General features: G+C 41.9%; 1 protein-coding gene across 1 annotated transcript in view; it reads left to right on the top strand.

Annotated features, from left to right (window-relative positions):
* The first annotated feature begins 967 nt into the window (after nucleotides 1–967).
* The window catches only part of RPN1 (ribophorin I), a 28,705-nt gene continuing 14,859 nt past the window's right edge, over nucleotides 968–14,813 (top strand). The window contains exons 1-3 of the mRNA XM_025448264.3: nucleotides 968–1,336; nucleotides 4,880–4,944; nucleotides 9,412–9,718. Of these exons, the coding sequence (XP_025304049.1) occupies nucleotides 1,076–1,336; nucleotides 4,880–4,944; nucleotides 9,412–9,718 (633 nt within the window). The 5' untranslated portion in view covers nucleotides 968–1,075. The remainder of the gene's footprint in view (nucleotides 1,337–4,879; nucleotides 4,945–9,411; nucleotides 9,719–14,813) is intronic.

The raw sequence follows: 14,813 nt of genomic DNA, 5'->3' as shown, positions 1-14,813 counted from the left end.
GCTCTAGTTTAGAGTCCAGGTTTCCAAACTGGTATTTATTTTGATTAAATATATGATTTATTTATTCATCACACACACACACACACACACACACACACACACACACACACACAGAGGCAGAGACACAGGCAGAGGGAGAAGCAGGCTCTATGCAGGGAGCCCGATGTGGGACTGGATCCTGGGACTCCAGGATCACGCCCTGGACTGAAGGCAGGTGCTGAACCACTGAGCCACCCAGGGATCCCCTCTAACTTTGATATTTGACTTTGATCATCTATAAAGTAAGGATAATAATATTTATAATGAAAAGCTCATTTATTCATTAAATATTTATTCACACACTGGGATCCTGGAGTGATAACTTTCTGCTCTTAGAGATATTACCTTCTGTAATAGTTTCCTATTGCTGCTATAACAAATTACCACAAACTTAGTTGCTTAAGACGATACAAATTTATTATCTCTACAGTTCTGTCAAATTGGGTGTCGTCCGGTTGAAGTCAAGATGCTTTTGGTTTGTCTGACGTTTCTTACGGTTGCCTGGAGGTTATACTGTGCATTTTCAGCAATTCTATGACAATAGGACACAAGTGGGGTGCCGTTCTGGGTATATCTTATCAGTGGGTACATGACGTCACTCTATCTTATAATTGGTTATATTAACCTTAATCATTTGGTTAATATGGTTGGTGGTTGGTAGGATCCTCCACGGTAAACTTAATACTTTCCTGTTTCTAATAACTAAATATTTTAGGGGATATACTTTGAGACTGCAAATAGCCTATTTTTGCTTACACTTTTGCTTAGGCTTTTACTTTCCCCGTTTGAACGAAGAAACTCCTTGAACTGCCCCAACGAGCGGAAGCGACCTTAGCGTAGGCGGGCCACTGGCCGGGGCGCAGGCGCGTGCACTCCGGCGCCCCGCGGGCTGCCCGTCGCCCTGGAGACGGGATCCTTCCTCCGTGGGCGCCGCCATCTTGTGGCGCCAGGCCGGGCCCAATGAGCGGCAGCACGGTGGCCGGAGGCGGGGCGGCGGCGGCGCTCCGCACGGCCTGCAGCTCAGCTCGTCCCGGCCATGGAGGTGCCCACCGCCCGCCTGCTCCTGCTCCTGCTGCTCGGGGCCTGGGCCCCCGCGCCGGAGAGCGCCTCCCCGGAGGCGCCGCTGCTGGTCAACGAGGACGTGAAGCGCACGGTGGATCTCAGCAGCCACCTGGCCAAGGTGACGGCTGAGGTGGTCCTGGCGCACCCGGGCGGCGGCTCCACGGCCCGCGCAGCCTCCTTCCTCCTGGCTCTGGAGCCCGAGCTCGAGGCCCGGCTGGCGCACCTCGGCGTGCAGGTGAGTGCGGGGCAGCGGCGGGGCTCCGCGCGCGGCCGGCGCGCCCAGGCGGTGGACACGTCAGCGTAGGAGCGGGCCGCCGCCCACGTGGGCAGCCGCTGGCGGGGCCGCACTGCTCGGCGGGGCCCCGGGCGGTCGGGCCTCGCGAGCCCCCTGCCGCCCCCTCCCGGGAGGCCAGGGCAGCGGCCGCCTCCGCGCAGAGCCGGGCGGGTCGGGTGTGCTCCAGACTTGGATTCCCCGCGCGCGACCTGGCTCAGGAGCTCCGCTGGGGGACGAAGTGAGCCCTTGGCTCCGCGTCTGGCCCTTAGTAGGTGCGGTCAGAGGCCGAACGCTGTGCATGTTCCCGTTTGTAACTCGAACCCATTGTTGGTGTCATATTCGTAAGGTTGCTCATGACCGCTTTTAAAATTTTGTCCCTCTCCTTTTAAAAATTTTAGTCCTATAAGTTGGGACACTTGGTGGCCCAGGGGTTGAGCGCAGGCCTGCGGCTCGGGTTGTGATCGTGGAGACCCGGGATCGAGCCCCACATCAGGCTCCCTGCATGGAGCCTGTTCTCCCTCTGCCTATGTCTCTGCCTCTCTCTCTGTGTCTCTCATGGATAAAGAAATAAAATCTTAAACAAAAAAAAAAAGTCATATAGGTCATAAAACGTCTTTTGAACTGTACAGAAAGGCCAAGTCCAGATAGCTCCCTTTCCCCTCCCAGTTCCTGTTCTTGCACTTCCGCAGAATCTGGCGTGGAAGTTTGCTTTATGTACTTCCCGGCATTTCAGTGCACACTTCCACGACTCCCAAGGAAGGAAAATGTTAGCTTACGTAGTCTTAGGTTTGCTTTTTATTACTATTTTCATTAATCAACACCCAGTAAGTGGTTACCTTGGTTATTGAGAAGAGAATAGTCATTACAATGTCACATTTCTTCTAAGTAGGCTTTACTCTCCAACTGAACATGGAGCTCTATAAAGCTGGGTTTACAGAGATTATACTTCTGAAAGGACTCTTCTTCCTTTTCATTCCTTGTCCATGATGGAATGCACACTTTTACTCGGGTTTATGTAAAGATGCATCAAAACTTCATATAAATGTGTGCTGCCACTTTTAGTGTTTTGAGTGTTAGATCCTATTCTTTTGTAAAATCTAGTCCTGATGTCTTGAAGTTGCCATTGTATAACAAGACAGCTGCAGGAGGTATCTGCCATCATGCTGGAGAATGCTGCAGGCTTGTCTTCTTGGCAGTCTGCTCTATGGGTGTTGTGGTAGGTGTTTTGAGTACATTCTTCCTAGCCCTCATAACGGCCCTTTGAGGTGAGGAGTGCCTGTCTAGGAGTAAGTTGTTTAAACCTGCTGGGTCAGCTCTCAGAGCCATGAGAGAATCAGGGGTTAGGTTAGCTTCAAACTTTCTGTGCTCTTCACTGTACCCCAATGCCTCTTTTGGCCTAGACGGCTCTGAGGTAGGATTGTGTTGGGTTATAAGACCTGCAGTCGCATTGCCAGATTTATTCAAAATCATTTGTTAATTTTATAGTCTCATGAAACAGGTTAAATGAGTATATGTGCTCCTTTACAGCCCTGTCCCAATGGGAAACAGAACTGGGTGTTACGCTTAGCAAAAACGGTGTATATTTTTCTTTCTTTCTTTTTTTTTTTTTTTTAATTTTTATTTATTCATGATAGTCACACACACACACACACAGAGGCAGAGACACAGGCAGAGGGAGAAGCAGGCTCCATGCACCGGGAGCCCGACGTGGGATTCGATCCCGGGTCTCCAGGATGGTGCCCTGGGCCAAAGGCAGGCGCTAAACCGCTGCGCCACCCAGGGTTCCCGGTGTATATTTTTCAACAGTTGATTTGGAGGCCTTGGTAAGGTTGTTAGAAGTTTTTCAGTGGATTTTCTTCAGCCCTCCATGTAGAATTTTAGGAACTGGTTAGAAATTTATCTTTTTATTCATGAGAGTGATGTTTAATGATGAGAATCTAGTGGTTCCTCATCTTCTTACTACCAAGGATCCATCTTAGTATTTTTCCTCTCATATGGACCCTATATTTGAAATCTTTGTCTCTCTGATATTTTATTTTATTTTATTTTATTTTATTTTATTTTATTTTATTTTATTTTATTTTATTTTATTTTATTTTTTAAAAATATTTTATTTGTTTATTCATGAGAGTCACACAGAGAGAGAGGCAGAGGGAGAAGCAGGCTTCATGCAGGAAGCCCGATGTGGGGACTCAATCCTGGGTCTCCAGGATCACGCCTTGGCCGAAGGCAGATGCTTATTTAACCGCTGAGCCACCCAGGCGTCCCTCTGATCTTTCATTAATGTCTTTTATTAAGATGAATAATGATAAGTAGGAATATACTAGAATGTTACCATTGTGATAAGATTGCAGTCAGAGTGATGAAACTTGTTTTTATTAGCCTGTAGAACTTTATTGAGAGGATGATTGTATGATTACTTTTGGGCATTTTATTTAAATTAAAAACAATTTTTTAAAAGATTTTATTTTTCAAGTAGTCTCTAGGCCCAGTGGGAGGTTCTAAATTAAAACGAGATTAAGAATGCCATGCTCTACCAGCCAGGTGTCCACTTTAGACATTTTAAAATACTAAAAATAGCTTATTCCTCATTATAGTTATGTGTATCCTATTGTGAACAAATGCTTCAGCCCAAAGAGTAATTTTACCCTTTCTTCTGTTTTTTCTTTTCTTTCTTCAGAGATTGGGTTGGCAAAGTGATCAGCGGTGGGTATAAGTTTTACCTTATAGTCTGCTCCACAGTCTCATGATTCAGGGTGTCTGTTCTTTCTCACATAAACTATGCAGCCTACTGGAGTTAACATTCTTTTCCTGGTTCTACACATCCTGTTGAAGTGAAGGGTGAGAATAGGGAATGTGACAAGCAGTGGCTGTTGGATTTATGCCACTGTTAACTTTTATGCAGGTAGAACCAGTTTTGGCCATGTGTGAGACTTTTCTACTATAACAATAAATCGTAATACTTATTTTCTATGCAAATATGTGTTTGAATGTAAATGGAGAAGAAAATGTCACCTTTATATTTGGAAATGTAAAGTGTAAGTATAATTTTTATTTACATATGTGAATTTGGTCATTCAGGAAAAATGTTATGTATGTATAGAGCTTTTTATATAGCTTATTCAGCGCAAAAGTATTTGACCATGTTCTTGTATTTCATATGAAAAAAATTGTTACAAAAGAATTATCTTGGGATCCCTGGGTGGCACAGCGGTTTAGCGCCTGCCTTTGGCCCAGGGCGCGATCCTGGAGACCCGGGATCGAGTCCCACGTCGGGCTCCTGGTGCATGGAGCCTGCTTCTTCTCCCTCTGCCTGTGTCTCTGCCTCTCTCTCTCTCTGTGACTATCATAAATAAATAAAAATTAAAAAAAAATTATCTTTAAAAAGTTTTTGTAGTTTGAATACTTTACTGTGGACATTCTGAGGCAGTTGGTTACTTGGTGACTCAAACGTAGAGACTGAAAGACATAATAAAAAGAATAGTCTCTTTTGTCCTGTTACAGGTGAAGGGAGAAGATGAGGAAGAGAACAACTTGGAAGTAAGAGAAACCAAAATTAAGGGTAAAAGGTAAGCTCCCAAACAGAATATCTATATATCTTGCCTCTTCTTGTCACAGGTTATCATATCAGTTGGAATCATAAGGTAAGAGAGTTGCTGAGGAAGTACCTGGTGTTTTAGACACTGTTTCAATTAATACAGTGTGTGGTAGGTGAGCAACAGGCTGTAATATATTCTGACCCATTTATGTCTTTTTTGATCACTAATGCTAAAATTGCCCCCAACAGTGGCAGTTTGTTTTACAAGAAGGTATCTACTTTCTTTTCTTTTTTTTTTTTTTAAAGGTTTATTTATTTATTTATTCATGATAGACAGAGAGAGAGAGAGAGAGAGGCAGAGACACAGGAGGAGGGAGAAGCAGGTTCCATGCCGGGAGCCTGACGCGGAACTCGATCCCGGGACTCCAGGATCGTGCCCTGGGCCAAAGGCAGGCGCTAAACCGCTGAGCCACCCAGGGATCCCCAGAAGTTAGCTACTTTCCACACCAGATTAGGTCTGCTAATGTATGTGGGGATAGAGATCCCCAAACAATGGATGGAGATCCAGTATGTGAGAACTCCAAGCTCTTTGTCTCAGTAGATAGCCTACCATCTCTTGTTGGCTACCATACTCTTTCTAAAAGGCAGACAAATGTACCCCCCTTACCACCTCTTGAGCCTTCAGAGCATTGAACATGATACTTCTTTGAAGGAGATAGACCAAGCTTCTCTGAAGGCTGAGGTTGGACTTGCCTTGTTCTCTGCTTTAACCTCAGCACCTAGCAAGGGGCCTGGCACTTAGTAGTTATTGTAAAACATTTTGTTAAGGATATTTTCCAAAATGTATAAAAAGCAGGAAGAATTGAATAAAGAATCCCCATATATCTCATCACTCAGCCTCAACAGTTATCAGGATTTTGCATGATATTTAGTAGGCATTGAAATATTTGTTGAAAAAAAAAAAATGAAATATTTGTTGAATGAGTGATGTGGGAGGAAGAAATGTTTTTAGCTCAGTGATTTTTTTTTTTTTTTTAAATTTATTTGAGGAGGGGAGGGGCAGATGGAGAGGGAAGGAAAGAATCTTATAAGTAGACTCCATGCCCAGCACAGAGCCCCATGCAGGGCTCGATTTCACAACCCTGAGATCATGACCTGAGTCAGAATCAAGATTTGGGTGCTTAACTGACTGAGCCATCCAGGTACCCCTAGCTCAGTGATTCGTAACTGAAGGCAAATGGACTAAGCTTATGCTGTAATCATAAGCAGAAATAAAATACTTGATTCTTGACCAGCAAACCTTTGAACCTTAGAGCTGTTGGTCCTTATGTGATTCAGAAAGTGTCAGTTTGGTCTCCTTGCTTGACAGTTTTAAAGTTATTTTCTCATTCGTTTTGAATTTTTAAAAAATGAGAATATGACAGTAATAACTTTTCTTTATGCATGTGCCCATTTATACATAATTTTACGTAAGCATATAAATGGGATAATTTTAAGTTTATTAATTTGTCTACATAAAGCTTAATGGCAACATTAAACAAGTTATGTATCCTGCAACCCTAACATGACAACTTACATGTCATTGTTCTGATCCATGAAAGAATCTTGGACCCCAGTGTCGTCAGATCTGTGTTGTCCACCTAGTCTTTTATTAATCAGAAGCCTTCATTAGTTGATGCCCCCGAGCTGCAATGAGAGTTGATCTTTTTTCTTTTCCTTTTTAAAAAAGATTTATTTATTTATTTATTTTAGAGAGTGAGTGAGAGTGTGTGTGCACAAGTGAGCATGAGACGGAGGGGTAGAGGGAAAGGAAGAGGAAGAGAGAATCTCAAGTAGATTCCGTGCAGAATGTAGGGCTCGGGGCTCCATCTCAGGACCCTCAGATCACAACCTGAGCCAAAACTGAGAGTTGGATGCTTAACTGACTGTGTCACCCAGGTACCCTGAGAATTGATATTTCTCTTTTCTTTTCAATGTATTATTTATTCTAGAGAGAGTGCCTGCAGGAATAGGGGGGGAGAGGGGGAGAGGAGAGAGAATCCCAAGCAGGCTTTCCCACTGAGCGCGGAGCCTGAGAGGGGCTCAATCCCTGATAGGTCAGTCAAAACTGAGTCAGTCAGTTAACTTACTGAGCCACCCAGGCCCCTCTGAAAATTGATATCTTGGAGCACTGAAATGTTGTTAAAGTGAGATTCAGTTATGCTGGGACATTTCATGTGAAAATTAAAGTGGTGCTGTATCAGATATTGTGCTGATGGGCTAGAGGGACAAAGAGATTGGGTCAGGTAGTGAGACAGGTAATAATCTTGGCAAGGAGGAATTGTTTGAACTGTGGGGAATTGTTTGCAATGGGAAGCCAGGAAGGGATGAATATGATAGACATTCTAAGGCAGGATTATCCAGACCCTTGGGGATAGAGTAAAGTGAGGCATAGAACATGCAAGAGGGTTTTGGTTTAGAAGTGGTCAGAGGGACACCTGGGTGGCTCACCGGTTGAGCATCTGCCTTTGGCTCAGGGTGTGCCTTTTCTTTTCTCTCTGCCTGTGTCTCTGCCTCTCTCTCTCTCTCTCTCTCTGTCTCTCATGAATAAATAAATAAAGTATTAAAAAAAAAAGACACGGTCAGATTGGGGCACCTGGGTGGCTAAGTGGGTTAAGCATCTGCCCTTGGCTCAGGTCATGATTTTAGAGTCCTGGGATTAAGCCCTGCGTCAGGCTTCCTGCTCAGTGGCAAGTCTGCTTCTCCCTCTATCTCTGTGATCTGTGTCTTTCAAATAAATAAATAAAATCTGACAAAAAAGTGGTCAGATGGTAGTAGTATTAACAGAGTAAGGAATTGGGATCATGTATGTTACTAGGTTTCTTTTTTTTTGTTTTTTTTTTTTTGTTACTAGGTATTTTGGTTTGGTTGTTGGAGCTGTCTGCTGAAGATTTGAAAATAGGAGAGTTTAGTGCTCTGGACAGAGCATGGGACAAGAAGCAGATCTGGAACTTGAAGCCAAGAATTGGTTAAGACTGCCCTGGGAGAAGGTATAGGGCTTATATTTAGAGTAGGTACTTCAGAGTAGTAACAGGGTGTGTAATGGTGTGACTGATGATAAAGACATGCAAGATTACAATTTTGTAAGGCCATATCAGGAAAAGTGATCCATACTCTGACCTTGGAGGACAAATTCCAAGGAAGTATGTTAAATGCCTTTAATTTTCCACTAACAGTTTTTGGGTCTACCAAAAGTTATCTCCTGGTTTAGAAAACTCAGATTCATTTTTGAGTTAATATCCTATGGATCTCAGTAGTTTCCAGCCATCTCTTTTTCTTAAAAATGCTGGTAGCTTGGGCAGCCCTGGTGGCCCAGCGGTTTAGTGCTGCCTTCAGCCCAGGGTGAGATCTTGGGGTCTCAGGATCGAGTCCCACATCGGACTCCCTGTGAGTAGCCTGCTTCTCCCTCTGCCTGTGTCTCTGCCTCTCTCTGTGTCTCTCATGAATAAATAAATAAAATCTTAAAAAAAAAATGCTGGTAGCTTTATTTTTTAGTTTAGAGAGTGATATAAGCTCATTAAACAAATTGAAAAATAAAAATAAAATGAAGCTTATTCTCCTCCCCAACACAGCATTAACAGTTTGGAAACATTTCATTGGAATACTTTTCTTCACATTTGTGTATGTTTATACTTTAGGGTGGAGTCATACTGTGTCATTTGTAAATATTTCTGTTTTTTTACATGGTACATGGAAATGATTAATATCTACACAGATCCAAACATCTTTTTTAGTGGCTGCCAATATTCTACTGTGTGGCTCTGCTGGAATGCTCCAACCATTATCCTTCAACCATTAACCATTATCCATTATCCATTATATTAATATCCATTAATATTATCCATTATCCATTATCCAACCATTAGTTGTTTTATACTTTTTCTTTTTAAAGATTTTTTATTTTTTCATGACAGAGAGAGAGACAGAGACAGAGACACAGGCTGAGGGAGAAGCTGGTTCCCCACAAGGAACCTGATGTGGGACTCAATCCTGGATCCCGGGATCACGCCCTGAGCCAAAGGCAAATGCCCAACCGCTGAGCCACCTAGGTGTCCCATCTTTTTTTTTTTTTTTTTTTTTAAGATTTATTTATTTTAGAGAGAAGAGAGTGGGGATGGGGCAAAGGAAGGAGGAAGAATCTCAAGCAGATTCTCCTTTGAGCGTGGAGCCTGACTTGGGGAGCTCAATCTCACAACCCTGAGATCATGACTTGAGTCGAAACCACGAGTTGGATGTTTAACTGAGCCACTCAGGTGCTCCTATACTTTTGTTATTATAAACAAATGTGAAATGATAACCCAGACATTAATCTAAAAAGGCTTAAATTAATAGGTTAGAGGTGATCTCCTAAAGGTAATTGCTTTCGTTTTGGGTACAAAATACTGCTGTGATGGTGAGTTGCTGCCTCTCTTTTCAGTTCCCTTCATCTCTTAATTCTCTTGCCTTGTTCTTCCTCCAGTGGGAGATTCTTCACAGTCAAGCTCCCAGTTGCTCTTGATCCTGGGGCCAAGGTCTCAGTCGTTGTGGAAACAGTCTATACCCATGTGCTTCAGCCATATCCAACCCAGATCACACAGTCAGAGAAACAGTTTGTAGTGTTTGAGGGGAACCATTATTTCTATTCTCCCTATCCAACGAAGACACAGACGATGCGTGTGAAGCTTGCATCCCGAAATGTAGAGAGCTACACCAAGTTGGGAAACCCTACGCGCTCTGAGGACCTCCTGGATTATGGACCTTTCAGAGACATCCCTGCTTATAGTCAGGTAGGCTCATGTGGGGTCCAGTCTGTCCCTGTCTATTTCAGTGAATGTCTTCTGGAGTGACTACTAGTTGATAGGCACGGTGATGTGAGATGGGCGTAAATCTGAAGTCATTTTTTTTTTTTTTAAGATTTTATTTATTTATGAGAGACAGAGAGAGGCAGGGACATAGAGGGAGAAGCAGCCTCCTCTCAGGGAGCCCAATGCGGGACTTGATCCCCAGACCTGGGATCACGCCCTGAGCCAAAGGCAAATGGTCAACCGCTGAGCCACCCAGGTGTCCCTGAAGTCATTTTTAAGATCATCCCCAAATATCTTCACCAACTGTGAAATGCCTCTCTTGGGGGTTCCCTTTCTCATTTTGGGAGTACAGATGGAGGCTGGGAGGTTTAGGAAGATTTTTAAAGAGGAAAAACATGACAGATGAATCTCAAACTTCATGACTTGGATTTTTGAAGCAATGACACATGAACTTAGTTTAATTATTGCATCAGCATTTAGGATCTGTCAAAGCCAACTATTAGCTAGTGACAGTGCTAAATGGAGATTGCTAAGGTCTCTGAGGGAACCCTACAAACAGTAGTCCTCTTCCCCCTTCCTGAGTTCTGTACATACTGAGAAACAAGAGTATTGAGATAGGTTGGAAGTGAAAAAATAATGTAGCTTTATTACAGTTAAAGACTAGGTTGAAGAAGATAGTTTATCTGTAGGTACTGCTGGGTGTTTCCTAATATTGAGCTCCAAATTGAAACAGAAGTGTCCATACAAATAAGATGGGCTAGGGCAAGTTTCTCCACGTGCAGGTCTTGCCAGCAAATGAAGTGAGATCTCAAACTGCCCATGGGCAGGTATGCCAGACGAAGCAGAGGAGCTGGGGAGTGCATGCCCTGTCCATTTTTCTCCACTTTACCATTTATTTAAGGTATACCAGTCCTCTGGATGAAAAGGCTCAGTTTTAAACTAAAAGTACTCCCATCACATGAAATAAAATGTGAGCTTAGAGACATTAACTTTTTTTTTTTTTTTTTAACTTTTTAAATGCAAACAAAGTGGAGGAGGAGGGGATTAGGGAAGGGAAGAATAGCTTGCTGACCGACCATCTTATTTCCTAGCCTTTGTAGACAGTGTATTAAATAATAAATATGAGCATTTCTTTGAATCATAGTTAAAAAAATAGTTAAAAATTTAAAAGTCTTTGGCTATAGATGAAGCAATTGGTGAAACTAAATGATTCCTCTAAGATTAGATTACAAATAAATTGGCTTCTAGGGTGGATGGCCAAGTTGTATGTAGCACAATTCCAGCAAATATACTCACATTAAAAAAGTATAATAATAAAGAATAAGGAGGTAGCATATAGAGAGTTGGAGTGGGGGCTGGGGGAGAAGGGAACAAGGCATTGTATGTAGAGACCTGGAGATGGGAGACCAGGCACTATACTGACTGGGGTGGCTGGGGTAGTAAAGCTGGCTGCCTCGCTGAGCCTAGGCGTTGGGCCTTAAACATAGAGGGAGCGGTCAAGGCTTAAAACAGACTGTTGTTATGGAAAAGTTCAAACAAATGCAGAAGTGTAGAGAATAGTGTAATAAACTCCCATAGCCTATCACTTTAACTCTGTGGGTATCAGAATATTACCACACTTATCGACACTTTCTTTTTTCTCTGCTGTAATATTTATTTATTTATTTTTAAAGATTTTCATGTATTAATTAGAGCGCGCGCACATGAACAAGGAAGCAGGGCAGAGGAAGAGGGAGAAGCAGACTCCCTGCTGAGCAGGGAGCCTGATGCAGAGCTCTATTCCAGGACCTTGGGACCATGAACTGAGCTGAAGGCAGCCTCTTAACTGATTGAACCACCCAGGTTCTGCTGTAATATTTTATTATTATTATTTTTTAAAGATTTTATTTATTCATGAGAGACACAGAGGGGCAGAGACCTAGGCAGAGGGAGAAGCAGGCTCCATGCAAGGAGCCCGATGTGGGACTCGATCCCAGGACTCCAGAATCATGCCCTGAGCCGAAGGCAGACGCTCAACTGCTGAGCCACCTGGCTGTCCCTCTGCTGTAATTTTTATTTTATTTATTTTATTTTATTTTATTTTATTTTATTTTATTTATTTTTATTTTTTTTATTTTTTATTTTTTTAATTTTTATTTATTTATGATAGTCAGAGAGAGAGGCGCAGAGACACAGGCAGAGGGAGAAGCAGGCTCCATGCACCGGGAGCCCGATGTGGGATTCGATCCCAGGTCTCCAGGATCGTGCCCTGGGCCAAAGGCAGGCGCCAAACCGCTGTGCCACCCAGGGATCCCTATTTTATTTTATTTTATTTTATTTTATTTTATTTTATTTTATTTTATTTTATATTTTATTTCATTTTATTTTATTTTATTTATTTTATTTTAATTTATTATTTTATTTTATTATTTTATTTATTTATTTTATTTTATTATTTTTTTCTGCTGTAATATTTTAAAGTAAATCTTAGGAAGCGTGTCATTTCAGCCTACGTACTTAATTATCATCTCTAAAACACAAGGATATTTAAGACTTCTTTTGCAATCTCTTGTTTAGAACATATATCACTGAGGATGTACAGTCAAAATAATTTGTTCTAATGTCATTTGAAATAATTGTTTTCTTGGTGTCTCAGATGTTAGTTTGACATAGGGCTGTTCATTTTGGGTCATTCCACTATTAAGAATTTTTTTTAATTGATTCAATTTTTTGAAATGAAAACAGCCAAAATTCTGTAACAAGGTAGGCTCAGAGAACTCTTGCTTCCACTTCTCCCTTCTCTCTGTTCTTCTTGGAGAGCATTCATATTAGCTTTTGGTTTATCTTTCTAATGTTTTGGCTTTTAAATTTTACATCTTTTGGATTTTGGACTTTCTTCCTCCATTTTAAATTAATAAAATACTCATGAGAGACTGGCATATACAGAGGAAAATTTGACACCAGTTGACCTCTACTTTTGACATAATAGTACCGGAGTCATTTCTTTCTAAGCATGGGTGCTTTTTGATATGGAAATCCTATCGTGTTTAAAGTATTGCATGATACTTTTACCACTTAGAATATTCTCTAAACATTTTACATTACCTTTGTAAAATATTTTTTTTTCTTTTTTCTTTATGTATTTGACAGAGAGGGAGAGGGAGACAGAGCACAAGTAGGGGAGTGCCAGACAGGGAGAGGGAGAAGGAGTAGCAGATTCCCGACTGAGCAGGAAGCCAGGATCCGGGATTATGACTTGAGCCAAAGGCAGACACTTAACCAACTGTGCCGTCCAGGCACCCCTGTAAAGCATCTTTAATAGCCATATAAGATCCTATAATTTGATGCCTTAAAGCTTTTTTGCCAAGTTTCCTATGTTGGACAGTTAGCTTTTTTTCTCTAACACTACAGTAGTCATCTCTTTACATACAACTTTTTATATAATCTCAGGATAAATTTTTTTTTAAGTTGAGTTTTGACTTTAATTTCAGTTGGTTAGCATATGGTGTAATAGTTTCACGTGTACAACATAGTATTCACCACTTCCATACAACACTCAGTGCTCATCACAATAGTGCCCTCCTTAATCCCCATCACCTATTTAACTCATCCCCCCACCCACCTCCCTTCTGGTAACCATCATTTTGTTGTTTGTTCTCTATAGTTAAGAGTCTGTTTCTTGACTTCTATCTACATATTCCATTTGCTGCTTTATTTTGAAGTTCCACATATGAGTGAAATCACATGGTATTTGTTTTTCTCTGATTTCGCTTAGCATTATGCTCTAGCTTCATCCATGCTGTGTTGGAAGTGGTAAGCTTTCATTCTTTTTTAATGGCCGAATAATATTCCATTGTGTGAATATATATGTACCACATTTTTATTCATCAGCCAATGTACGCTTGGGCTGCTTCCATTTCTTGGCTAATGTAAGTAATGCTACTATAAATAATAGGGGTGCATGTGTCCCTTAGAATTAGTGTTTTGGTATTTTTTGGGTAAATACCCAAAAAGAGCCATTGGTGGATCATAAGGTAGTTGTATTTAACATTTTAAGGAACCTTAATGCTTTTTCCACAGTGGCTGCACTAGTTTGCATTCCCACCAGCAGTGCATTGAGGGTTCCTTTTTCTCCATATCCTCCCCAACACCTGTTATTTCTTATGTTATTGATTTTAGCCATTCTGACAGTTCTAAGGTGATATCTCATTGTGTGTGTGTGTTTTTAAATATTTGATTTATTTATTCATGAGAGACACAGAGAGGCGGAGACATAGGCAGATGGACAAGCAGGCTTGATATCTGGACTCCGGAATCGCCCTGAGCCAAAGGCAGACACTCAACTGCTGAGCCACCCAGGCTTCCCTCATTGTGGTTTTAATTTGTATTTCCCTTATGATAAGTGATGATGAGCATCTTTTCATGTGTCTTTTGGTCATAGGGTAGATTTTCTGAAGTAAAAGTTTTCAAATCAAGGCATATGAACATTTAAAAATCTCTTAATGTGGGGCACCTGGGTAGCTTAGTTGGTTGAACAGTCTCTTGATTTCAGTTCAGGCCATGTTCTCTGGGTCGTGAGATTGAGCCCAGCCTTGAGCCCTGCCTTGGGCTCTGTGCTCAGCAGGAAGTCTGCTTGGAATTCTCTCTCTCCCTTTGCTGCACCTTATGCCACCCCCCCACCCCCCACACATGAGCTGTCACTCTCTCAAATCTTTTTCAAAAATTAAAAAAAAAAATTTAAAAAGATTTTATTTATTCATGAGAGACACAGAGAGAGAAAGGCAGAGACACAGGCAGAGGGAGAGGCAGGCTCCATGCAGGGACTCGATCCTGGGTCTTCAGGATCACACCCTTGGCCGAAGGCGGCACTAAATCGCTGCACCACCCGGGCTGCCCAAAATTAAAAATCTTTTGAGGTATATTGCCAAGTGGTTTTTCAAAAGATTTAGCGAATTTATTATGGCACCAGCAGTCAGAAACTGTCAGTTTCCTGTACCCTTGTCAGTATTGGCATTAAATACTATGAAGTTAAACCTTTAAGAATTTACTCATAGAATGAGTGAATAAAGTAGCAGGAGCTATGAGAATTAATAAACTG

Source organism: Canis lupus, chromosome 20 (genome assembly GCF_003254725.2).
Source record: "Canis lupus dingo isolate Sandy chromosome 20, ASM325472v2, whole genome shotgun sequence".
Classification (NCBI taxonomy): Eukaryota; Metazoa; Chordata; class Mammalia; order Carnivora; family Canidae; genus Canis; species Canis lupus.
This window is presented reverse-complemented; position numbering and strand designations above follow the sequence as displayed.